The 27,310-nt window shown below is 35.4% G+C and overlaps 1 protein-coding gene and 1 long non-coding RNA gene across 2 annotated transcripts in view; one reads left to right on the plus strand and one right to left on the minus strand.

Moving 5' to 3' along the window:
* Positions 1-9,234: 9,234 nt before the first annotated feature.
* Positions 9,235-27,310, plus strand: part of Alpha-man-iib (alpha-Mannosidase class II b) — a 94,046-nt gene continuing 75,970 nt past the window's right edge. Inside the window, exon 1 of the mRNA XM_072905325.1 lies at positions 9,235-9,576. Within this exon, the coding sequence (XP_072761426.1) occupies positions 9,235-9,576 (342 nt within the window). The remainder of the gene's footprint in view (positions 9,577-27,310) is intronic.
* The window catches only part of LOC140672887 (uncharacterized), a 107,563-nt gene continuing 89,714 nt past the window's right edge, over positions 9,462-27,310 (minus strand). Inside the window, exon 4 of the long non-coding RNA XR_012047971.1 lies at positions 9,462-9,592. This is a non-coding gene — a long non-coding RNA (uncharacterized lncRNA). The remainder of the gene's footprint in view (positions 9,593-27,310) is intronic.

Here is a 27,310-nt window from a genome sequence, read left to right on the forward strand (position 1 = left end):
ATGAATCTTTTCCTCTAGCATGAACTCGTGAAAAGATTCATGATCAAATGTCACGATCAAGTTCCAGGTCATAGAGAAAATTCATGTTAGGGAAGCCCTGAGGTATAGAGAATTGTGAATATCAAAATTATACACAAAATCGTTTGAATAATTTAGGACATTATAAAAAATTAAATGAGTTTTTAGTTAAAAAATAGCAACACTTAGGCGATTTATAATAATGACTTAAGAATCACGATATTATGACGTTCTTTTACAACATCATCAAGACGTCACAAAAAGGACGTTTTAAATTAGACATTATTTGGTCACGTGACGTCATTGAACCAGAAATGACAAGTGCTTGCTACCTGGGATACGTCATAGTCTTCGCGGCAGTAATCTCCCTCCTCTGTCCTCATTTCTTCCTCTCCTACGAGTCAAAACATCCCACGGACGTGGAGAGTCCTCTCAGAAAATGCGTGTTCTCCATCTCATCGCGCACTCCGCCTATCTCTCGCGGTCGAGGTCGCGCATATGCAGCGTACACGCGTGTATGTATATACACGTGTGTACGGACGCGCGCGCGCGCGCGTGTAGGTGGACGGCACAAACGTGGATTATATCGGCACATGCGCCCCACGCGACTCTCGCGTCTCGGCGGAAAAGCGGATATAGCCGGCGGCGTGTCAAAACCATTCCGCCGCCCGTGCCGCGAGTTTAGTACGGCGTGGTTCTTGGTTGCGGTTGGACGAGCCCGCGTGCGGTAGCGCGAACGCGATGGTTACGATTCGTTGCGGTCGCGCTGTGAAAATCGCCCGTCGGCACGACGCTTTTTGACAGAGATTCCTCCCGTCGTGTTTACGCGCGCCGGCGCGCCAAGTTCTCTCTTAAGGTGTGCGAGTGTTGCTGCGTTTCGGTGCATAAGAGATAGGTGAGCTTGGGCTAACAAAATATTAGAGAGACAGTAATTCGAATTCGGTTTTTTTTTCTTTTTTTTCTTTTTTTTTTTTTTTTTTTAAGAGAGACTATAAATAAGTCTAATTGTTGATAATTTGTATCCAACTTACAATTGCTTCAATTCTTTACGAATCACGTCCGCTATTGTATATATATATATATATATATATATGTATATATATATATATATGATTCTCGGACTTTATTAAAGAATTTTTTTCATTTCTTTAATGACACGATATTCTGTCCGACCGAATCAACACACGTTTGACAGATAGTCTCGCACGGAAAATCCTCCTCGTGGTAGCGCTCGATGATACGGTTCGCGGAAATGTGTTTGAAGAAAGTGACTCGGTTTTCTACTAAACACGATGTTGCATCTGAGGCAATGAAAAAGTTCCCTCGTACATTACTCGGCTCGTACACGAAACGAATAGAGCCGGCAACCTGTCAAAACTATTTTCTTCAACCGGTGAATTCAGCATCTTGTGATTTCCTTTTTGCGGTCGCGCCGCTGAAATAGAAGATTCCAGCACAGATCGACTTTACGTAATCGACATTAAGGTACGAAAGTCACGTGCAATCGTGATAGAGGTGCGAATTTAATTAACAAATAAAATTCCAAGATTTTAAAAAATAATAAATTCATACATTAAAATAAATGCACATTAATATATACACCACAAAGTTATAATAAAATTAATTTTATCACTGTTAAATCTTTTGTTTATAAAACTTTGCGCTTTCTTTTTAGGAAGATGAAAAGAATTTTTTATTAGCCTTTTTTATTTTCTTACTTGTGTGCGTATGGATTCATTTATACTTGTAATGTATATTTGATTAAAAGAAAATAGAAAGAAAGAGAGAAAGTAATATATTTTACAATGTGCAATCTTGTATAGAATAATATAACTCATTGAAAATTGATGTAGTTTTGAAAGACAGCGCGTTTTTTACACAAACTGGACTGAAATTAAAATGGATATGTTTATATGAATCAACATTGAGGAAAAGCTAACGTATAACAACGAGTCCGCTGTCCACAACAGTTTGCGTGATTTTTATTTTCATGCTGATGCATAGTTTTTGCAGCGTAATTCGCTCTCTCTCTCTCTCTCTCTCTCTCTCTCTCTCTCTCTCTCTCTCTCTCTCTCTCTCTCTCTTTTGAGTATATTTTTTTATTTGTACACACATTTTTTGAATTTATTTTATCCATGCATCGCGCATAAAGTATAAGTTCTTTGCAAAACGTACAACTGAATCGTATTACGAGAAAGAGAGAAACGTAAATATAACAGCTTAAATTTCTACCACAGCGATGTGTTTTGCAGCTGTTCGGATTACCATTAATTTGTAACGAATGTTCACCGCTGATTGCCAAGCCGCGGAAGCAGCAGCACCCTCGTACAAAATACGATAATTTTGTTTAAATCGTACCGCACATTCAATGCTAATCATTTGATTTTAATTACATATTTACATCGGATGTGTACACGCATACTCGCGCATTTAGTAAGTAAAATTCCAAACCGAAAGCAGAGGACTATTTGGAAATCTCGCGTGAAATTATAATCGCGGAATTGAAATTTGCAGCAGACAAATGCTCTATTTAAAGAAAATTATTTTTATTATTTTAACAAGGAATAAAATGTAAATCGAAACACATTGCAGATATGGAAGGGAAAAATTAAGATTATTTATGGAAAGCGCATATATCTTTTTTACATCAAATACATGAGAGAACAATTGGTTTTTTTTTCAACACGTAGATAATAATATATTATGAACGGGCGAGAGATTATGGATAAAAATATCAAAAAGCACATTGAACATGTTCAACTAAACAATGGAAGATTGAGTAACAAAACGAGTTAATATCTTAAGGGGATGCTGGATTACCGACCGAGTTCTAACCTAACAAAACAATATTTGCTTAATATAAAAGTTGCAATTTATATACATAAAATAAAATAGGTTTTCCCCTCTCAAAATTGCATGAAAGAATATTTGTAAACTTTTAGAAATGAACTTAGAAGCCTAGATAAAACAAATTTCGTTACAGAAAACGAACAACGGCAACAACAAGCTTCTAAGCTCATTTCTAAAAGTTCATAAATATTCTTTCATGCAATTCTGACCCCGAAAAACCTATTTTATTTTATGTATATAAATTGCAACTTTTTATATTAAGCAAATATATTGTTTTGTTAAGTTAGAACTCGGTCGGTAATCCAGCATCTTAAGAATAATCGTAAAGTACTGTCGACGGTGCGACATTTTTCTCGGCGCGCGCTCGTAACTCGAGTCACGTAACACGTGAGAAAGGGGGGGAGAGAGAGAGAAAGAGAGAGAGAGAGAGAGAGAGTGAGAAGCAAAATAACAAACGGCAGAGACGTAACGCGAAGCGGCGGAGCGTTGAATAATTCTCACGTTTTAAAAGGCGCCCAATTTAAAGCGCGTCCGAACACGCGAAATGCGGCACGCGACGAGAAGCGAACCGTTAAAGATCGAGAGAGAAGGAAAGAGAGAGAGATAGGTGAAAGAAATCGGCTCTCTCTCGTCGAGCGCGAGTTTCGAGCCGTGGACAACCCAGTTTGTTGCCTATTCGAAAAATTGGTTTTACGTCGCTTGCAATTTGCAAAGTTTTTCCTGTGAAAAAAAGAGAGGGAGAGAGAGAAAGAGAGAGAAAGATGTGCCATTTTATAAGAAGCAACTTTTCCCGCGATGTCATTTCTTTTCGTTTTTTTTTTGTATCTTCTTTAAGGAAGAGAGCTCTTCGAGAAACGCACATTCGATCGATAATGTTTTTTTTAGCCAATTACTACCAACTATCGTTTCGTCAACAGACTTTAAAACTACTTTTGTAATTTGCCCTCTCGATAGCTCCTGGCGAAAGGATCTGATCGAGTAGCGCGATGACATTTCACGGCATTGTTGTCGTCGCCGAGGGAGAAGATAAACTGAAACAGCAATAGGGAGTTTGCATGATTTTAAAAAACAATTACATTTTATAATTTATATATAGTTTTAAATGTAATTATTTTTTTCGTAATTTTTTAATGCAAATTAAGCGAGAAAATCAATAATAAAAATTACATTATTTGAAATTGTCGAATATTATCTGGAAACGACCGAGTCCTCCCTAACGCGATGTGACGTCACAGTGCAATATCTGCATTCGGGGAGACGCTAATAGCGTGAAATAGCGGCTCCTCAAACCTAACCAATATATACAGTGACAAGACACTATTTTTATTTATTAAAGTATCCAGTTATTGTGAAAATGGATAAAGGTAACACGTACAAAACCTGTATTGTACCTCTATGTAAAAGTACAACAATTAAAACACCCAATAAATTGTTTTTCTTTGTACCTCGAGATCAAGAATGACCGAATATCGCAATACAGAATACAGAAAACAAACGTTTGAAACTATTGCACTGTGTGACGTCACGCACTCCAACCAATCAAAATCGTTTTCTCACAATTTAAATTTTATTAAATTTTAATTTAATTTTTTAATACCTTTCTATTGATTAAAATTTAAAATTTTCTTACAAATAAATTTATAATAATATATATTTAAATTACATATATAAAAAAATGTATTTTTTTTTAATCCAAACTCTCTATTGATTCTTATTACTCGATTATCCGAATCGGCTAAACGTCACGTTAATAAATAGACCTACAGTCTAATATTCTACTATTCTTAAATAGTTAAATGGTTCGCATTCATATATAGACGGAGCCATATTCTTTTTCTTACCATAAACTTGTGCAAGGGTAGAAAATTCCAAGCAGATCTTCAACTTATCTATTTAATTTGCGATGTATGATAATATTTTTTTACAATTCAATATTTAGTGACCATTTATTTAGCTCATCAATTGAAAAACGTTACATTAAAGTAACTTTTTTTATATAAATAAAACTTTTTGCTGGACTTTTGAAAAAATAATATTGTTGAAAATTTACTTGTTTTCGTATGTAGATTGAATTGAATAAAATATTAAAAATTACGAATTTTTCTGCACCGTATATTTGCAATTTGCAACTGTTTGTTGCAAGACTCTTTCTTCGTTGCGACAGAGCCAATAGCCTAGAAATCAGTAGTATTGATTGAGCTCAATCGGATATTCCGCGGCGCGAATTTGAAGCTTTTGGTAATTAAATTACCAACAAGGCGAATTTTATCGGATAGCTTCTCCCGAGATTTTTTTTTTTTTTTTTTTTTTTTTTTTTTTTTTTTTTTAGAAACACTTGAATTAGAATCTGGCCGACGGCCTATTCTCAATCAACGTAGCCTAATTAAGCCGGCAAGATTCGCATCGAAAATATTGGATATAATAATTGTTAATAATTTTTATAAATAATAGAAAAAAAAAAGTACAACTGCTAAGAGAATGGAAAGTGAAAATAAATACTTATGGAGTATATAAAAAGTCACCAATCAATTTTTCGCGATAAAAAATGTGTCACAATAAAAAGCAAAACAAAGAAGAGAGAGAGAGAGAGAGAGAGAGAGAGAGAGAGAGAGAGAGAGAGAGAGAGAGAGAGAGAGAGAGAGAGAGAAAGGGACTATGTGCCACGTTGGCTAAATTTCGATTTGAGCATCTTTATTTTTTTCTCGATGCGTCGTTCAATCGCGAGCATATCGAACGAGACTCGATAACGCATCCTCGACACGTTTCATCGTCCTGGTTGTGAACGGACAAAGGGATTATGTTCGAAGCGTCGGTCGAATGGCTGGAGGACCGGCACCTGACGAGCATCCGGCCATTCTCGTGTCCCTCTCGTTTGTCTCCTCAATCTCCTCTTGCGTTTTTTATTAGGGTGCTCGTGAAGAAAATTGAAGCACCCGATGTGGAACGTTAGGATCTTTTTCATCAGGAAGAGAAGTGACGACGTAAGAGTGGGAAGGGGGTGGAGGGGGGAGGGGGGGGGGAATATTTGCAAACTCACGCGTGCCGTTTGAGTTTTTGCTCGCATTTGACAGTCGCACTTGCAATTCAGGATATTAATTATTATATCATTTCGATGAAACCAATCATGACAAAGCGCGATAGGTATCGAGAATTTATAGCATTTGTATCAACTTAATTGGACTTTTACAATAATATGGATTGTTTCCAACCGCGCAAATGTAAATCACTCCAATCGATTTCCATCGTTTTGTGACACTGCAAACATTTAGAGCATATGTCACATAGATTTAATATTCGTTTCAAAATTTCATTATCCATGAGAACTAATATAATAATTAATTTTATTTTTATTGATTTATTAGTTCAACTCCATTGCTAATATAATGGTAATACATATTTTATTTCATTTTGATGTAAACGCAGAATGGTAACGCGTAATTCATTTATATCACATAATATTTTTCTTCTGTCATAAGAAAATTAAACGCCAAAGTACTAAATATAAAAATCATAAAATCTGATTCATTATATTATATTATAAAGAGAAATACATAAAATATATGTTGTACACATAACGATATAATTAAGCAGAGAACATTATTTTTTTTTTTTTTTTCTTAAAAAATAATTATACTTTATGTAATTAATTAGTAGATGGTTATATAAGTGAAAAGTAAATTTATTTTTTTTTTTAGTTTTTTTTACTGACTTATTCGGCCAGTCAGCTTACTTAATCGCAGACTCTCTCTCTCGTTCTCGATTTTTACTATTTTTTACAACTGTTTCTTCTCTCGTATAAACTGTTTCGTTATTCGCTCATACGTTTCGATAATGTGACGTTGGCTGGCCGGATTTAATCTCCATGAATTTTCGGACGAGCAGTTTCTATCGCCTTTTGCGTTTGAATCAAGTCTTTGCATTTCCTCCCTCTTATTCTCTTATGCATACGCATCATCTGTTTCATACGCGTTGAGTTAACACCGAATTAAACTCTAATCTCTCTAACTTTCTTTCAGCTAACCCTTTATTCTCCTCGCCTTTCTCTTTTCTCTCTTTCTCTTCTTCCTCTCGCTCTCCGTTGTTTCTCTCCGCATATTAACCGAGTATACAAGAGCCACGATCGATTATCATATGAAAAGTGACCGTATACATTGCAATGGAGATTTTAGTGACAAAAAAAAGTTGCGAGGAAATATACCGTGCCTCTGATTCACAAGCTTGAGCTTATTATCACTGGCCGGCCGAATCAGGTTCATCCCTATCTATTTTTCATTACACTCTTGCCTCGATTTCGAAAAACATTTGTTAAAATATTTGTGAGAATAATTTTGATTTGTGATTAATTGAGGATGTTTACGAATTTCTCGCCTTTCGTGATTTATTGTTTATAACATAATTGGAAAAACAATAATGATATTATAAAATTTAAAAAAAAAAAAAAAAAAAAAAAAAAAAACTTTGTGTTCTACATATATTTTCATTTTTTTTTTCCTCAGGTAGAATCATTTATTTCCTGTTTTTTTGAGCCGTTAATGTAACGAATTGGGTATAATTAACGCGATTAAGTAATTGTTTATCATGTTGGATTTAATATTCTCCCGTAGACGTTTACACATTTTACGTGTATTTTTTTCAAACCCATAAAAATAACTGTATTTCGTATTACGAAGACAGATAGCTATTTGCCGGCAAATGGTGGACTGACTATAGAAAAGTGAGAGAGAAAATTGTAGCAGAGAGTTGATCGATCGCATTTCGACCAAGCTTGGCTATTCGTGAATAAAGATACATATATTATATTTCCCGTGGAAAAAGTCCAGGTGCGCGCGAATTATTACGAGGTCCGTATAAAGCGAGCAAGCATCGAGCCGATTAATTTTGTATCTCGCTATTCTGAATATATTATAAACGTTAGGAGCGCAATTGTTTGCATTTACGACGATGCCACCGACGATATCAGCAGCGAGATAATGATTTTTTTTTTTTTTTTTTTTTTTTTTTTTTTATTTCGATCCACTTCGATTTTCATCTAAGAACAAATATAAAATTATTTTTCTCTCTAATTCCTTTCTATAATAACCTCCTGTATGATTGCCAAGGGTATTATATCTTCCATGTTTCCCGATAGAATAATTGAATTCAATGAAATTAATTAATTCAATGTAAATCTCCCTTATGTTCTCATCTCGGTGAGATTAAAACATCCGTATTTCGATATATCGGTCAATGATAAAGAGTGCCGTGTATCGCAATTAATTATCATTAATGATCATAGCTACTATTCAAAATTTGATTTTGATTCATTGGATTTCCGTGTTTCGGCATAAAGCCTGCTCTATGTATTATTATTACAAGCTTATAAATTTACATATTTGCGTGAAAATATGTGCGTTGAGCCACAAAATTATTTTAATATATTTTATATTAATATCAGAATTTTATTCAAAATTGCGATATTTATTTGTTATTTAATTTAAAGTTATGCTATTAAAATCGGGAAAAATATGATTTACACAACCCTTTGAGTCACAGCGGGTCACCCAGAGACTCACCTTTTTTTTCCTAGTTTCTTATTGTTTTAACTACTTTTTTATCAACAAATACCGGCTTTTTTGTTTCTACAGAGTCTCTAGAACATCAATAGGTGTAAAAAAAATATGAACAGTCATTAATTGTTAATTACAAAAATATCATATATAAACAAACAGTCAAAATTAGTACTTTTTTTACGAAAAAATGCATTTTGTACTAATCTATTATGACAATAAATACGGCAATTTTTTTATAATCTTAGTACACTCTAAAGTATTTTTCAGAATTTTTTTTAGAACTTTCCACCGTGTTGTTTTTGTTAAATCCTCCTTTTTTTGATAAAAAATATATAAAAAACAATATTTTCTGTTCTAAATTCAAAGTAACAGTCGTATTCTTTTTTAAATTTTTTCTCTGAAGGTTTTTTTAGATCGCAGAATCTGAATCTAAAGGAAAGAAAAATTTAATTTCCAAAATTCAATATAGGGATCCAATATGGCGAAAGTAAAATTTCGTCTGCCATATTGGATCCGCCATCTTGAATTTTGAAAATCTGATTCTAAATCGGATTCGTAATCAGCGATCCCAAAAACCCTTTTATACCAATTTTCTAAAATACTGATAATTAGAAAAATTCATGACTCAAAGGGTTAAAAGAAGAAATCTTTTCTCGTTTAAGGTTATTCTGCCGCAAAGTTCCATGGAATCGACAAAGGACGAAGCCAAGGATCGATCGTCGATGATCGTTGCTGATTCTACATCTCTAGATGAATCACCGTGATTTACGAGCGCGGAGCTTACGAAGTACGCGAGTCGCATCGAGTCGATTGAATCATGTACAAGATACTACGTCGCGGCTCCGGCCGCGTATTCGTCCTTGGCGTAGTGGTGCTGTCGCTCCTGCTGTGCCTGTACTACGTCAGCCAGGTCCAGGCGCCGCCGTCGTCGTCGTCGTCGTCGTCGTCGTCGTCGTCGTCGGCGGGACATCCAGGTCCAGCCGCCGCTGCCGCCATTCTAAACGAGGAGCTCAGATACGACCGCAGCAGCTTGACCTCTGTCACCCCGGATTATAGCGAGTCACCAGACGCCCGAGTGTCACTCGCCACGTGTCCTATCATCGTCCCGCGAAACGTAGACATTGACGCCCAGCAAGAGTTCAGCAAGTTCGACTTTCAGGTAAGGTCCCCTCTAGCTGTTTATGGAAATTTTTTTTTTTATACACATATTGTTTTCTATTAAATATTTTTTTTTATACACGTATAGATATTCAATACTTATACAGCGTATTTTTTTTGCACTTGAGATAAACGGTCGGAAAATAGCTGGGAATGAATATTCTTGAGCGAAATGATTCGTAAAATGAAGAAGAGGGAAAGTGAATCGAGAATCAAGCTTCTTTTATCCATGAGATTATCTTTAGCATGTACTTGTTGGCGCGGAGTATTTATGTTGGCGAAAGTTTTCGCGAAATATATACGAGGGGCTAAATTTTATATCAATACTTCATAGACGGGCCGCGTAAAGTCCAATCGTTTTAAAAGTACCGCGTCATTAGCCGCGGAACTTTCGTCGTCCCCCGCGAGAGTCTGTGAACTTTACTGATTTAATGCTTGGCCATTGTAATAAGAGAACTCTTCCATTTACGCGCGGTGCAATAAAAAAGTCGTTTGCCGCCATGTCGTATACTTTGCCTTTAAAAATTTCTCAATGAAATGACGGGGATTGATTAATTAGAATGGGATCAGGATTCATTTTTCAAAAAGGTATCAAGCACAATCTTACAAGAATCGTCGATTTATTTCTGGCAACCAATTCTCTGCAAATAGTTCGATTAGAACGTATGGTAATTGAATTACTATATTTTCGTTGAAATTTATTTTTTAATAATCCATTAGTCACCGCTTTGATAATGGATTTTGATACTTGCTTGCGCCGTCCCTGACGCATTTGATAAGCGGAAGCGCAGTCTACAATTCAAATCTTCTCGTATTCGCCTAATTACAGAGCAACCGACCGTCATTCTCCGCTGCTTGGCAGTTCACGGCAGTAATTTCCGACATTGTATATTTGCGACGGTTTATAATCGAGATGCAAAGGAGCATTGATTTCGCTACTTAGCGAGATTCGTTTCATTAGAATATTAAATTAAAGATCTGTTTAACGTAATAACATGATGTGATAATAATTATGCTTTTATTTATCACCCATTCAATCCATGTTTATACTTGTAATTAAACTTAAAAAATGAAAAAATGTAAATTGTGTTTACAAAAGAGAGAGAGAGAGAGAGAGATAGTTTCTAATATTTTAAATAAAAATGTTAAACATTTAAAATAAAAATATGTATTGGGAAATTATAAAATTTCTACATTTCCATGTTTTAAATGCAATCATTTTTCAAGATTGACTCAACTAACTTAAATTTCAAACTACATGTTAATTAATTATTTCACTCTACCGTGTGTAATTTAATTTACATCTTGTATAATGTTCTTGCTTTGAGCTTCATTTTCATCGAGCTGTAGTATACAAAAAGAACTTTGCAAACAAACGCAATGTGAATTTGGATGATATGTTTATGCTTGTTATAGAGTTGAATATGTGAACGATGATACAGCATCGACCTCTCATCGTGCTAATTTAATTAACCGGGTATTCTCGCGTTATCGAAAAATTGACGTTATTCTGTAGCCGGAATAGACTCGGGAGAGGGAGGGAAATGTGCTGAATCGAAGCACATTTTGTTCGTGATCTCGTTCATCGATTATTTATGGCTTTGCGTGACGAACGAGTTTCTCGGTGCCGAAATTTTTATCGTACACACGCCGCTGTAATTTGGCAAACTTGTCGGTGAAAAAAAAAAAAAAATATCTAGTTTGTCTCGTTTATACGAGACGTGTCCTCCCCCCCTCCCCCGTGACGCACAACTTGTCACGAACAAACGTTTCTGATAATGCGACTAAACTTTCGCGTACCGGTAATAAAGAATATTGTACTTTTTTTTTTTTTTTTTTTTTTTGTTTAGTTTTCGCCGTTATGATGATTTTTACCGGCTCGGTCTACCGTTGTTTTTAATTTTTTACATACAAACTGCATTAAATTTTTGTCGAGCTTATTCCTGTTCGTTATCCTTTTGAAAAAAGTCAGAATCGTAGTTTGTCGTCGTAAATTTCTACCTCAACTTATATATTACCTCTACAACTCACTTTCTCTCTCTCTCTCTCTCTTTTTCTCGTTTTCTAAATTTTTCCATGTTTGTAGTATCTACCAGTTTTAAAAAAAGGTTTAAAGGCTATTATAACCGGATAAGCATACTAAAAGTGCCCCCGACGAGTTTTGAAATAACATTTGGCTTGTCATGTCCTCACTGTCAAAAACAATTTTCCTCAAAATTTTAGCTCCCTAACTTTATTATTATTTAAGTTATCGAGAAAAACAACATTTTCGGTTTTTATTTTTCTTTTCTGTAAATATTTGAGATGATTCCATATCGATTTTTTTCTGAATACTTATCGACAAAGGACACAAAAATAATATTTTTTCATTAATCTCGAATAAAAGCTCGATTTTTTAACAAAAGAATGAAATTAAAAAATGGCTGTTTTAACACGTTCCTTTCGAGGTTCAATCACCAAACTTTTATAGAATACTCTCTTTATATGTCTCAATACTCTCAAATTTTTTCAATTGTTTCGAGTTGGTGCAACATTATGAAAAAAATAGAAAATCTTTTTTTTTTATTATTTTTTAATAATAAGACGTAAAATTATTTATTTTCTTGAAAAAAATCGATATGCGATCATCTCGAATATTTACAGAAAAAAAATAAAAACTAAAAATGACATTTTTCTCGATAACTTGGGAAATAATAAAGTTAAGGAGCTGAAATTTTGAGGAAAATTTTCTTTTACAACGAGGAAATGATAGGCCAAGTATTATTTAAAAACACGTCGGGGGCACTTTTTGTATGCTTATCCGGCTATAGCCTTTAAATACTTCGTTTAGGAGATAATTTGCGATATTAATTCGGCTTTTGTCAATTTCGCGTGGGAAATAAAAAAAAACTCTAAGCATAATAATATCGATATAACTGGATGAGACAATGGAATTCGAAAATTTGCATATTGTATTAATCCATAAAGACTAATGAAACGAAAATTAATACGTCATGCGATAATTTGGTCGAATCAACGACCTCGATACGTCAGTTACACGCGATGAAAGACAAATCGAGTTACGTTGCAAAATGAGCGGCAACGACGACGACAGCGGCTAACGACGTTTCGAATTCGAGTCGCAAATTGAATTTGACGTTATCACGCCCGCGCTGAAAATTTTACGCACAATTCGATATACAATTCTCCGAACTGAACGGTGCGTTCGTCTAATCCGGCATCTCCGACGGAATAGTCGCTCACGACGGCGGAGGCCAATTGCACTTAATTGCCAGTCAAGGATGCTCGTTAAATTCGCTTTAATTCCGTGCCATGGTCGTCGTCGTCGTCGTCGTCGTTAAGTATGGAATTTCGATAATGCCTTGTTGCTGTTGCCGGTACTTCCGGAACGCGAGTTACTTACAGCGGCGAAAACTTGCTTCGAGACGTTCCGCCGCGAATCCTGGTGTAAAGTTGCTCATCTATCCGAGCATTTATTAACGTAAGCAAAATAAAGTTTTCCTTTGTAGGAGCGCGTGCTAATTTCAGCACGCAGGTACGCAAATAATTTAACCTTTTAAATTATAAATAAGACTCGACATACATTATTTATTAAAATTTTCAGAGAATTTTTTGCGGACTCGGGGAATTAAAACAAAAAAAATTTTCTCTTTGATAGTTTTGCTCTTGTAATATAAATTATATATTATAAATATACATATATTTATCTTCGTTCATGTTCAATAGAGCTTAATAATATTGAGTATGCAGTACATATTCTTTATTTTAATTTTTAATTATGAAAAATGAAAATGTTATAAAAGTTAAAAATTCTTAATGAGAGTTATTCAGTATATTTTCTCTTTGTACGAGTGAAAAGCATTAGAAAGGCGTTTATGATAAAAAGATTTATTTGAAAAAAATTGTTCAAGTATTCTTTTTCCCTAGAATTTTGAGCAAAAAAGTACCTGGAAGATCGGGAAATTTTTTTACAAGATTCGAGGAGACATCCTGTTTTTCGAAATAACTTTTAGCTCGAAAATTATATCTTTTCACAATTTGATTATGGCTGATACCGTTATCTCTGACAATTTAGTTTATGCGAGAGCGCAATTGGATTATCGTAGATATATTTGACGAATCAATTGGTTTCCATTTCGAGAATGGCTTCCCGGCGCCATAATCAGAAGTATAACGTAATCTCGCGCGAGCGGCGCAATTTCCAGTGAGCGAGTTGCATATTGATGATCGCATTGACGACCGAGCACTCAAAGAGCAAAAGTTGTATTTATGATAGCCGCTATAGGTACTGTATACTATATATATATATATATATATTTATATCCCGCTATAGTTGCACGCGGACAGATTTACACCGATTATCGTGTATTTATTTCGATGTTCGTTACCGCGAGCGTATCCCGTTTATAATTCATCGTGGATCGCGGAAAATATCAAACGTCGAGTATCATTTTAGCGAGTTAGTAGAGTACATTTAGAAAATTATACCCCGGTGAAATCGTGTTTTGCTTCGTAATCCGTTGACTGCAACAATCGTTCCGCGTAACTGACTATTCGTTTACGAGAATAACATTATTGACAAGGGATTTCGTATTCAGTCGCAATTTATTAGCGTTTGTTTGGTTTTCAGAGAGAGAGAGAGAGAGAGAGAGAGAGAGAGAATTGCGTGTATGAAGTACAATTTTCATTGTAATTTATGTATTGAAGACTTTATTGAGAAGTAAATGTGTATTTCCGTCAAATTTATGATAAAAGTGGTGAATCGCACACAGATAAATCACTACGAAATATTAATTAAACGAATCCCGATTGAGAAGCTTTTGTTTGAACAAAAATAAAAATAAGCAGTTGTCTTTTTGTAAAAAAAAAAAAAGAAAAAAAGAAAAAAATACTTTTGTTTAATTTATTAGCACGCACTTTAATAACAAATCCTAGACTCGCTCTTCTAAATCTTCAAGATTCAACAAATATTTTCAAATTATCAGGAAGCTAATCACGATTCCGGACAAACATTTCTCATTCAGAGCCCAAGCGGCAATATTTCATTCGCGACCGACGTTTCCGCCGAAATTCGTTTTTCTCTCGTTGCCGGAGAAGGTTTCCCAGATGCGAGGACGCGGACGGTGGTCCGAATATCTGCGAAACGAAGGCGCACAATATTCCGGAACCTTGCCATCCCCTTGTCTCTTTCTCTTCCCATCCGTTAGCAGACTACATTTCGCAATTTGCTTAAGCAAACCTTTCCAGAAATTCATATCCGTCCCCCGAGCCATTCTGGCGCTAGACGCGTCTACAGCTTCTTCTCGGGTAAGCACCGTGTATCTGACGTTTTTAAGACGTAATCCTGACGTGATATTTTCTCCTTGTGCGTGTTGCCGAGGAGGAGTTGAGTCGAGAAGACGTGGACGGGGGATGATATAGCTTGCAATTGGGGCGTGTTGATCCATCATCCGTTCAAGAAACGAGTCTGATTGTGAAACATCCTCTGTGATATCACTTTTTGTGTCTTTCTAAAGCGATTTATTAAACACGTGTTTGAACTGTCAAATTTTCAAAATGTTGTGTTGAGCGAAATTTTGTGTGCATAAAAAATTGAGGCCATGTACAAATAAGAAATGTGTAATCAAGTACAATGAATTATTTGCGAAGCAAATTAAATAAATTATATCTCCCGAGCTTTATACATCCGCCATATATGTATACATATAAAAGATTTTCGATACTTTTTACGATTACAGTTTTACGAGTGCTTTTATAAAGCATATTCACAGAAAGCTTTCAGTATACAGTTACGTTTTGTATTCTGTGCCGGTGGTAGAGAATTTACGATACATTTTTTACAAGTCTCAAAAATCCTAGCTCGTCCCAATGCGAGCTTTCCAGACAGATTGCGTCTCGTGCTCTTGACATTTTTAAGACATAATTCAGACGTGATACTTTCTTCTTTGCCAGCTACGAGAGCAGACTTCAAGAGTTGAAAGTCACGTCGAGTAACGCGTCTCGAAAAGTCTAGACCGGCTTATTTCAAAATTGGGTCATGATTTTCGAGCTGTCTTTGAGTTAGTCCAACTGGTAACTTTGTCTCTTAAAAAAGAGAAATATCGGCGCTTTGGCAATTGATTACTTTGATAATATAAGTATCTAGAAAAATATTGTTCTCTTTTCAAATACAAGTTTATTTACCATTTAATAGGGAGTTTGCATTAAAAAAAAAATACATTTTTTTATATATGTAATTTAAATATATATTGTTATAAATTTATTTATAAGAAAATTTTAAATTTTAATCAATAGAAAGGTATTAAAAAATTAAATTAAAATTTAATAAAATTTAAATTGTGAGAAAACGATTTTGATTGGTTGGAGGGTGTGACGTCACAGTGTAATAGTTTCAAACGTTTGTTTTCTGTATTCTGTATTGCGATATTTGGTCATTCTTGATCTCGAGGTACAAAGAAAAACAATTTATTGGGTGTTTTAATTGTTGTACTTTTACATAGAGACACAAAAGAGGTTTTGTACGTGTTACCTCTGCCCATTTTCACAATAACTGGATATTTTAATAAATAAAAATAGTGTGTTGTCACTGTATATATTGGTTAGGTTTATTAGCGTCTCCCCGAATGCAGATATTGTACTGTGACGTCACATCGCGTTCGGGAGGACTCGGTCGTTTCCGGATCGTATTGGACAATTTCAAATAATGTGATTTTTATTATTGATTTTCTCGCTTAATTTGCATTAAAAAATTACGAAAAAAATAATTACATTTAAAACTATATATAAATTATGAAATGCAATTGTTTTTCAAAATCATGCAAATTCCCTATTGATTGCGAGTCAACCTCAGTCGATCTCGTATAATAAATGGATTTTTCGAGAATGTGCGCGACATTATTTTTCAACAATTTTTCATATAATTACATCGTGGTTTCGTGCGCAACCATGCGACTGTCACGGCATGTACGTGCTCGAAAGGATCGTACGTGCCTTCGCTAACAGCGCGAAAACGCCTTTTTGCCACTATATGCTACATAAAGCGTAGCATAAGATAGAGCCGGAAACACGCGTGCGGATCTTTCAGGGCGTGTGCATCGTTGCAATTTTCGCAGGATTTGCAACAGGACAAGAGAGAAAGAGAGAGAGAGAGAGAGAGAGAGAGAGAGAGAGAGAGAGAGAGAGAGAGTCTCAGGCTTCACACATATTCCGCCTTATGCGAAAATCCTCATTAACAATTTAATGGCGCGCGTCGCCGCTTATAATCTCGCTTCAAACAATGTCTATTCGCTTTGTCTGCGCGCGACAGGACAAATTACGACCCTTCATTTAATTTAATACCCTCGTCGTTCGTCCGTATGTCGTCGCGTTACGGTGCTCGACGTGACGGAATAATCCTCAAAGGACATTATTTTCCAACGACAGATACACCCACCGATCAAACGACGCGACACTTTTTCGTCAGTCGTGAATCGTTAAACGAACCTGATGAAAACATAATTCGCGGACCGAAAAGAATGACAGACAGAGCGAGAGAGAGAGGGAGAGAGAGAGGGAGAGAGAGAGAGATTTATCGACTGTGAGAAATAAGGAAATCCACGACCCGGTGGACCCTTTTATTCGTCGTTTCATCTCCTCCCTCTTTCCTTTTCTCTCCTTTCGCTACACAAAAGGCACTGAAGCGTATCCGGTTCGTAATCCGCGAAGAAACGACTTCGTTACTGGATTTTCTGTATCCTGTAACCAGCCACCGCGACGATGGCATCGTCGTCGGCGAATGGATGGTCGTCTATCCGCCGCGGTGCAGCGGTCGCGAACGATAAGGCGCTTTAATGCGTTTTATTGATTGCAGCGGTAAACAAAATAGATATCCGCAGTTAGTTGTTATTTTATTTTTTATCAGCCTTTCTGACACGAACATGTCGAACCGAGTATACATATCTGCTTCAAATAGAACAAGATAATCTAAATGCGTTTGTTTTTCGCCACGAAATATTTTATAGAATTGCCAATTCAATAATATAGTATTCCAAGCGATTATATTGTTTTCATTTCAATTTGCAATCAATCGAAGGTTTGTAATTAAAATGTCATGTATAGCGAAGTAAAAATTTCGGGATAAATTACTTTTGCAAGCTATGTATTTGTTTCAAAATGTATACAACGAATATTTCATACGTCATCCATCATTCCCAAAAATGACATATTATATAGAAACCCTTTCTAAAAAATAATTTTTAAAATGTAGTCTGTTTTGTGCGCTCTGCAATCAAGTCTTTATATATTTATTCGACCCGTGAATGACACAATTGTTATACCATCGATGTTCAGAATAATTTTTTTTTTTTTTTTTTTTTTTTTTTTTCGAATTTAAAATATGATTGGAATAAATTCTTTCTGGCGGCTCTGCTATTCCTAAACACTGCGCAAAAAACCAACATTGAAAATCAATCTCTCTCGTTCCACCCTTGTCTTCAGCGTGCATTGCATTTTCTTTCACGTAACGAGCTCGTCCGAATCTCTCTCTCTTGAAATTACGCGCGTCCTCTTTTCTCTTCTTACATATATATTTTATACATGCTCTACTTTGCAAGTAGTATCCCGCCGTACGAGGACCGAAGACGTTCTTCAAAGCGCATTCCTCCCCCCTGTCTCTCATCTCCCTTCGAGAAAACGCGACTTAGCGACGATGGGATTGTACGGCCTAGGAGAATGGGGAGGATAGAGCGCAGAGAAAATCGGAGGACCAAACAAATGCGAAAGAGGGAGATAAAAAATAAAAGAAAAAAAGAGAGAGAGAGAGACGGAGGGAGGTGGGGAAAGACGGACGGTTCTTTTGAACTGACGCGGGCGGGCATCGCTCTGATTTGCAAAGGCATTTCCGGGATTGTCGTTCTCTCTGTATAGCACATTTATTCTCCGTCTTTTCCCCGGCTTCACCGCGCCTCACCCTCGTTTCCGGTGACGAGGCCACTTTCCTGCTATCGTGCATTCGTCAGAATGTTTTTCCTAATCCTTGTCGATACGACGCAGTCGGTGCTCGACGATGACACATCGTTTTATTAAATACGCATTTGAATCGGTTATTCAGCAAGAAAGTAGCGTGTATCAAATTTTACCACCGAAGCTTGTCTTTATTTAAAGAAAGACATTTATTACTATGTATCAATTATTAATAATATAGTATCAGTGTCAGATTTTGAAAAAAAAAAAAAAAAAAAAAAAAAAAACACTATTACGCTAATCAATTTAATCGACTTGAAAACTTTGAAACTTCTTTTAAATTATAAGCATGAGGTTTTTGAAATGACAAATATACAGAAAAAAAAATTACCTTTTATTTAAATGAAATTGTACTTTACACAATTTTGAGATAATTAATCCATTTGCAATAGGGAGTTTGCATTAAAAAAAATACATTATTTATATATGTAATTTAAATATATATTATTATAAATTTATTTGTAACAAAATTTTAAATTTTAATCAATAGAAAAGTATTAAAAAATTAAATTGAAATTTAATAAAATTTAAATTGTGAGAAAACGATTTTGATTGGTTGTTGGAGTGCGTGATATCACAGTGCAATAGTTTCAAATGTTTGTTTGCTGTATTCTGCATTGCGATATTTGGTCATTCTTGATCTCGAGGTACAAAGACAAACAATTTATTAAAAAAATACATTTTTTTATATATATAATTTAAATATATATTATTATAAATTTATTTGTAAGAAAATTTTAAATTTTAATCAATAGAAAGGTATTAAAAAATTAAATTGAAATTTAATAAAATTTAAATTGTGAGAAAACGATTTTGATTGGTTGGAGGGCGTGACGTCACAGTGCAATAGTTTCAAACGTTTCAACAATAACTGGATATTTTAATAAATAAAAATAGTGTGTTGTCACTGTATATATTGATTAGGTTTGAGGAGACGCTATTTCACGCTATTTAGCGCTATTAGCGTCTCCCCGAATGTAGATATTGCACTGTGACGTCACATCGCGACTCGGTCGTTTCCGGATCGTATTCGACAATTTCAAATAATGTAATTTTTATTATTGATTTTCTCGTTTAATTTGCATTAAAAAATTACGAAAATAATAATTACATTTAAAACTATATATAAATTATAAAACGAAATTGTCTTTCCAAATCATACAAGCTCCCTATTAATTGTACATTTATCAATGTAATTATTGCATTTGCAGTAATATAATAAACTTTGCGGAAAATATCTATTTTGACTATTTTGACAGTGTTTTTCACCATGAGGCAAATCCGTCCGATTCGTTTGCTCTATACTTGAGGAAATTGGCGGTAAATGAAGTTTCTTCGTCACGCCGCGAGTCTGGAAACTCGCGGTATGGCTCACGCGAGCAACAATTTTCCGCGACGTGACAAACGCCAATTAAACGACGTCCGCGGACTCGCGCGCGCGGTGTAAACAATACGGAATTCAATAAACCTCGCTGTTCCTGGCGTACGCGAAAGTCCAATATTTGACTCGGCCGTAGATTAAGCTCGAAAGCCCGGCGCGCGTCAAACTTTCCAGATTGCTCTCCCGTCGCCTATGCCGCCATTAATCGAATATGACAACTTTGACTACTGGATCAATGATGGGCCAAAGTGTCGGTAACTATTCCCTATCTCTTTTATTCTGTATTTAGAATCGTTTCTTTTTTACATTACGCGCAAAGTTTGTGAAAAATTGGTAGGAAGCTACAAAAATGATTTTAAAAGTAATAACAAATGTAATGAAAGAAAAAAAAAAAAAAAAAAAAAACAGTTGGGCATTTGCGAAACATTTCTATAATTTGTAATTTCAAAAAGAATTAAATCGTACGTTCGATATTCATCAATCTGTGTCTTAGTATTAAGCGCAAATAACAGAATTTTATTTTTATTAAGAAGATAATGCACCGAAGTAATTTTTTCATTTGCTCTCAATTTTTGTACGCTCTTCTGGAATCATTGTTATTGTAGTTCAAACTTTGCTGCAAAGACTTGCTGGAGAAAGAAGGGAGTTTGCGAGAAAGACGCGGCAAAAGTTGGGGAAAGAACTTTCGTCTTTTATCTGCAACTTTGAAAATCATAACGAGAAGAGATTTTATTTTCGAGGCTTGCTCGAACCCACCGTCTCGCTTACGCGAGATATTCTCGCTCTTGTCGCGAACAGTCGCGGTGAGAGATGTCGTGTAATTATAACGGGCAATGTAGTAATTCACTACGGGACCGGGGTGACGCCTTGGGTTTGATTTTCGCCTCTGCTACATCCACGTGTAACGAGCTGAACCCTCTAATTGAACCCCCGCAGGAATGCTTCTGCAGGAAGCTCTCCTCTCTCCATCGGAGAGGATTACAATACGCGGGTAACCGTGGACAAGCGGCGTTGGCGACAGGTAAACGCATGCCACATGCCTCTGGTCAGCACGCCAGCCAAATATCAATTAGTCCCGTTAATGAGAAATCTCACCGTGCGTCAATGTTAGTTACAGAAGTACGCGCCACCGCTTTTTCTACATCGTGCTGCTTTTATTCACGAATTTATATCAACGAAATTTTGTAGAAATATATTCAAAGAAAAGTTTGTTGGTTTTTTGTTTAATCAAATTTTTTTTTCCAGAATCTGAAAAATATCTCTAAAATTTGTCGAAAATTGAAATATGCTTTTTTTTTTTTTTTTAATTTATAATTATTCATATATCGTATATTATAAAGAAAAAATAAAAGAAATCATAAATATATGAACAATACTTGAAAAGTTTTAATGTTATCTGATGATTTAAACTGATTAAAAAACACATTTTTTGATTTAAATTAACGTAAGCATTTAAAAAAATAAAATTTATTTCAAACTTTGATAGTTTTCCAGTAAAATACGTATTATGTCTAATACTTATAATCTCGAAAATTGATCACTCGTTGATTAATGTTTTGTGTAATTGCAAAGATATACGTTTCGTGACGTGAACGGACAAAAAGGGAGGTGGGAAAGGGAGAGAGATTTGAGCAGCGAATTACTTCGATGTTGAGGTGTAATCTCTGCTTACGAATCGGGGATAGAAATTCATTTGAGTAGTCGAGCGGAGATATACGCGGAAACGCCAGCAAAATCTATTGCGGGCAAGAAACTCCATCAGAGACGCGCTGCAACTTCGTCCATTCAAGAATAGTCGCGTGACACCGCGACAATGAGGCCAAACGCAGCGCCGTTCTTTTGAGACCGCCCGCCCCTGCACCCCCGGCATTGTTCTCCGACTTCGCATTGTGCCGCGAACTTTTGAATGTAATAACAATAAGAAACGCGCATTAAAACACACGACATTGTACATAAAAGAGGCGTGTTAAAGCGCGTGAGTATATCGTCTCATAATTGCTAAGAGGTTTATTAATACTTTTTGACTATAAAAATCTCATATTTACTATTTTTTTTTAATCAATTTTTTTTCATAGGTATTAATAATTTCTCAAATAGTAACATTATTTTTTCGCGCGACAATTAATATTTTAGCGTTAACAAAAAAATATATTTTTTAAATTGAAATAATATATTAGTGATAAAGAAAATTCAATTTTTTTAAATGGAATGTCTCTCGCTCAGAAATAGGGAGTTTGCATTAAAAAAGAAATACATTTTTTATATATGTAATTTAAATATATATTATTATAAATTTATTTATAAGAAAATTTTAAATTTTAATCAATAGAAAGGTATTAAAATATTAAATTAAAATTTAATCAAATTTAAATTGTGAGAAAACGATTTTGATTGGTTGTTGGAGTACGTGACGTCACACAGTGCAATAGTTTCAAACGTTTGTTTTCTGTATTCTGTATTGCGATATTCGGTCATTCTTGATCTCGAGGTACAAAGAAAAACAATTTATTGGGTGTTTTAATTGTTGTACTTTTACATAGAGATACAAAAGAAGTTTTGTACGTGTTAGCTTTGCCCATTTTCACAATAACTGGATATTTTAATAAATAAAAATAGTGTCTTGTCACTGTATATATTGGTTAGGTTTGAGGAGACGCTATTTCACGTTATTTAGCGCTATTAGCGTCTCCCCGAATGCAGATATTGCACTGTGACGTCACATCGCGTTCAGGGAGGACTCGGTCGTTTCCAGATCGTATTGGACAATTTCAAATAATGTAATTTTTATTATTGATTTTTCTCCCTTAATTTGCATTAAAAAATGACGAAAAAAATAATTACATTTAAAACTATATATAAATTATAAAATGCAATTGTTTTTCAAAATCATGCAAACTCCCTATTATCAAATAAATGTAATAGATTCAGTATAACGTCTGCTTTCCACGATTTAAGTTGCCTTGCCGATAGCTAATATTCAAGAATAACAAAAGATTCCGACCTCTCGTTTAATCGGCCGTTCGTCTCCTGTTGTGAATAGAATCGCTCAGCCGAGTACTCGGGCCAAGTGGATGACGCTCGAGGCGAACCGTTCGATCAGTCGCCGAGCATTACTACTTAACTCGTTTCTCTCGAACGGAGAGAAGCATTCGTCGAACTCGAAGTCTCCTTTCCGAGTTTACTTCTAGTTTCGATTTTACCTTCCAACTAGGTGCAAGTGGTTCTCTCTCTCTCTCTCTCTCTCTCTCTCTCTCTCTCTCTCTCTCTCTTTTTCGATTTTAACGCGAGAAGATGCACCAAATTGTCCAACAACTTCGACACGATGGAAAAGCTTTCGAGAGGTCCGTAGCATCCGATCAGTCTTCGAGCATCGTCACTGGCTTCTCTCGATACAATCCAACCTCGATTACCTCTAGGAGCGAGACCGCAACCGTGAACTTTACACGTGTCGGTCTTGGCAAGCTTCCTGACCTTGGACCTGTTTTAATATTTTAGCCGGCAGAAAGGTCTGCATTCCTTTCTGTCTGACCAAAGTGCGGTTAAAGTCACTATCTCTCTCTTTATCTCTTTTGCAAAAAGATTCTAAAATAGCGTAAAATAGAAATAGATTGCGCCAGAAGAGCTATTTATTGAAAACAAGTGTGACATTTTTTGAGATGCTACGATATTTTATTTTAATTTATTATGATTGCTTTTTTTAAATAAATTAATTTAAATTAAATTTCAAAAGTAAAATGTCACGTATGCATTATTGAATTACAATTTCACTTAAGCAGAGCCGGAAAAAACAGCAACGAAATGTATGTACATATACTTTGAAAAATAAAAATGTAGATGCTACTATGATGTGTGATTAATTAGTATTTCAATTTTTTTTAAACGTAGCAATTACACACTCCTGTGAATCTTTTTCTATATTTAACGAATCTATTATTCTGTTTTTAGATATTCAATTTTCTAGATTTAGCCTTTTTGATCGACTCTTGATGTGCATGGATCCAAGATTTTAGAATGGAAATTGCAATGCCAATCCAATCTGCCTCTTCTCTCTCTCTCTTTCTCTCTCTCTCTCTCTCTCTCTCTCTCTCTCTCTCTGTCTCTCTGTCTTTTTCTCTGTAAACTTTCGACGACGCTCTCGTCCGCGCAGATTCGCCCTCTTTCACTTTTCCGCTTTTACTATACTTTTTCTCAGAGTCGGAAAGTTTAAAGAAGTTTGCTTATGCCGCAATCAAGAGAAAGAATAAGAAGGATCTGTCTTATTTATCTTTCCTTTCGGCGGAAAACTTGATAGCTCGGCTTGGCTTGGCTTCGATATAATCTCCCTTTGGCAAATCAAGGAAGCGGAAAATGATAGGTAAATTTTAGACCTTGGACAAAGAGAAAAACATATACTTTACCTCAATAGTGTTTGATTGACATGCACGCAATTTATTTAAAAAAACCGCACCAAATAATTAAATCCATTTTATATTAAAATGTACTTTTTTTTTATAAAGAAGAAAATTAATTTGTGTGTTTTAAAAATGACGAAAATTAAATTGCAAAAAAAAAAGTGAATGCGAAAGAGGAATTATATAGGAATTGAATGAGATTTTCATATGAATAGTACCATTCTGCCAATTGCAGCAAACTTTTCATTTTTACATTTTCAAAATAAATGGTTGATATATGCATATAGATTGAATATAGCGCAATCTATTTCGGCCTAAATATATTCGACGTGCCGTAGTTTGTAGATCGTAGGCATGATGGCTTCATCGGCGAGCTTCCTTTAAATAAGAATTCAGAGCGACAGAAACACGCGGCAAAATCGATACTTTGCAAAGGAGGAGGGGCATTTGATTTAGATACTATCGTCTACGTCGTTCTTTGCAAGTTGTTTATTTAATCGAATAAAAATTCGAAAGAGAAAGAGAGAGAGAGAGAGAGAGAGAGAGAGAGAGAGAGAGAGAGAGAGAGAGAGAGAGAGAAACATGGATATGTCTAGCATCTTTGAATATTGCACGCTGCGCGTACATCCCCTACCGGGTCGGGTTAAAAAGCACAAGGGGTGGGGGGGATGGTCTTTGATTCGTCGAGAACCACTTGTGCGAACCCTCTTTTTTTTCTATTCTTTGTCGCCTCATCTGCACGTCGACATCTCGTCGCCGACGTTCGCGAGTTTCTACAACCTTCCTTCCTTCCCTTGGCTTCGGCTCCCCCTTTCATGACCACAGTCAAAAGTTCGCTACAGCGCATTGTGACGGAAATTGACGGCGCGAGGAGTGAGAGACGGCCTCTTTTGATCGGCATTCAGATGAAACCATACTGCGAGTGTTGATCGAACTCGAGGAGATGGATGGGAGGGTTGGTAGGGAAAAAAATAAATGAAACAATATAAATTAATTTCATCCGCTGTTAAAATAAAATGCTTGAAAAGAATATTCAGCTCTTGAAATATGCGATGAAAACTGCCGTATATTTCTCTTCTTAATAATGGAGATGTATATTTTCATATTTTGCAATTTATTTCGTATAATTATCCAGGATAAAAGAGAGGCAAAAAGGAGACAGAGCTATGAACATAAATCGCAGATAAAAAAATTAAATAAAAATATACCGAGTAGAGGCAAGGACAAAAAAATGTATTAATTTACATGATTCGATACCTCTGTTAAAAATGATTAAGAATTTTTCGCGCCTGAAATAATTTCGTCATTCTTCGAGTTAATTCGCGAGGTACCCTCATTGCTCGATGCTTAGCCATCTAGATGTCTGCCTTTGATCGACAGCCTCATAATGCATGCAATGCGTAATGAGTGCTTCGCGCTCGTTGAATTATTACGTGCATGGAAGGGAACGACGAGGCTTCATCGAGCGTGCCAGGAGCAAAGGGAAGAAATAAAGCGCAGCGTTGACAAATAACAATTTGAATAAATCAACGCGCGTTTTATGCACGCGATTCGTTCTAGTGCTGAAAAAAAAAAAACATGTCTCTATATACCTAACGTTAAATACTTTAACGTTTATTAATCGTTTTAAAATATTACTATTTTTAATAATACATTAAATGTGTAATAGCTTACTATAGCATCTCTCATTATTTATTCTCTCAACATTATCACAATAGGAAGTTTGCATGATTTTGAAAAACAATTGCAGTTTATAATTTATATATAGTTTTAAATGTAATTATTTTTTTCGTCATTTTTTAATGCAAATTAAGCGAGAACATCAATAATAAAAATTACATTATTTGAAATTGTCAAATACGATCCGGAAACGACCGAGTCCTCCCGAACGCGATGTGACGTCACAGTGCAATATCTGCATTCGGGGAGACGCTAATAGCGCTAAATAGCGTGAAAAAGCGTCTCCTCAAACCTAACCAATATATACAGTGACAAGACACTATTTTTATTTATTAAAATATCCAGTTATTGTGAAAATGGGCAAAGGTAACACGTACAAAACCTGTTTACCTCTATGTACAATTAAAAACCTGTTTACCTCTATGTAAAAGTACAATTAAAAATACCCAATAAATTGTTTTTCTTTGTACCTCGAGATCAAGAATGACCCGAATATCGCAATACAGAATACAGAAAACAAACGTTTGAAACTATTGCACTGTGACGTCACGCACTCCAACCAATCAAAATTGTTTTCTCACAATTTAAATTTTATTGAATTTTTATTTAATTTTTTGATACCTTTCTATTGATTAAAATTTAAAATTTTCTTATAAATAAATTTATAATAATATATATTTAAATTACATATATAAAAAATGTATTTCTTTTTTAATGCAAACTCCCTGTTAACCTTATATAAAAAGAAAAGGATAATTTTATGAAATGTTATGAAATTATATATTGTATATTTGTGTGCGATTAATAAAAATGCGACGGCCGTGGGGATTTTCTAAAGCGGGAAAAAGTGCTGTCGCCTTTTGATTAATGGCGTTACTCGCGACAATCCGATTATATATTACGCGAACTGTATCAATCGCGCGTCGGAATTGAAATCTAAGGGGGCGGAATGCGCGGGTGCACGCACCACGCACCGCTGCATCGCTGCGTACGCCACGTTAATCCTCCTATGGAATTATCCACGTACGGCTGCACATTCGCCGATTATTCCCCGTAGACGAGCCCCGCCGCGCGCCGGTTTGATTCGCGCGATACTGCTAAATAATTTGCAAGAGCAAATCTGTTGGCCTGTCAAAATATTTACTCCTAATCCCGGCGCTCTCGAATTCACAGCGTTTCACTTTTCTCCAAATAATCAATATTCTCTTTCCAAACTTATCCTACATATGTAGAATCGAATTGGCCAAGATTCAGATAAGATTATCAAGCAGATGTGATTATCG

This window comes from Anoplolepis gracilipes, chromosome 14 (assembly GCF_047496725.1).
Source record: "Anoplolepis gracilipes chromosome 14, ASM4749672v1, whole genome shotgun sequence".
Lineage (NCBI taxonomy): Eukaryota > Metazoa > Arthropoda > Insecta > Hymenoptera > Formicidae > Anoplolepis > Anoplolepis gracilipes.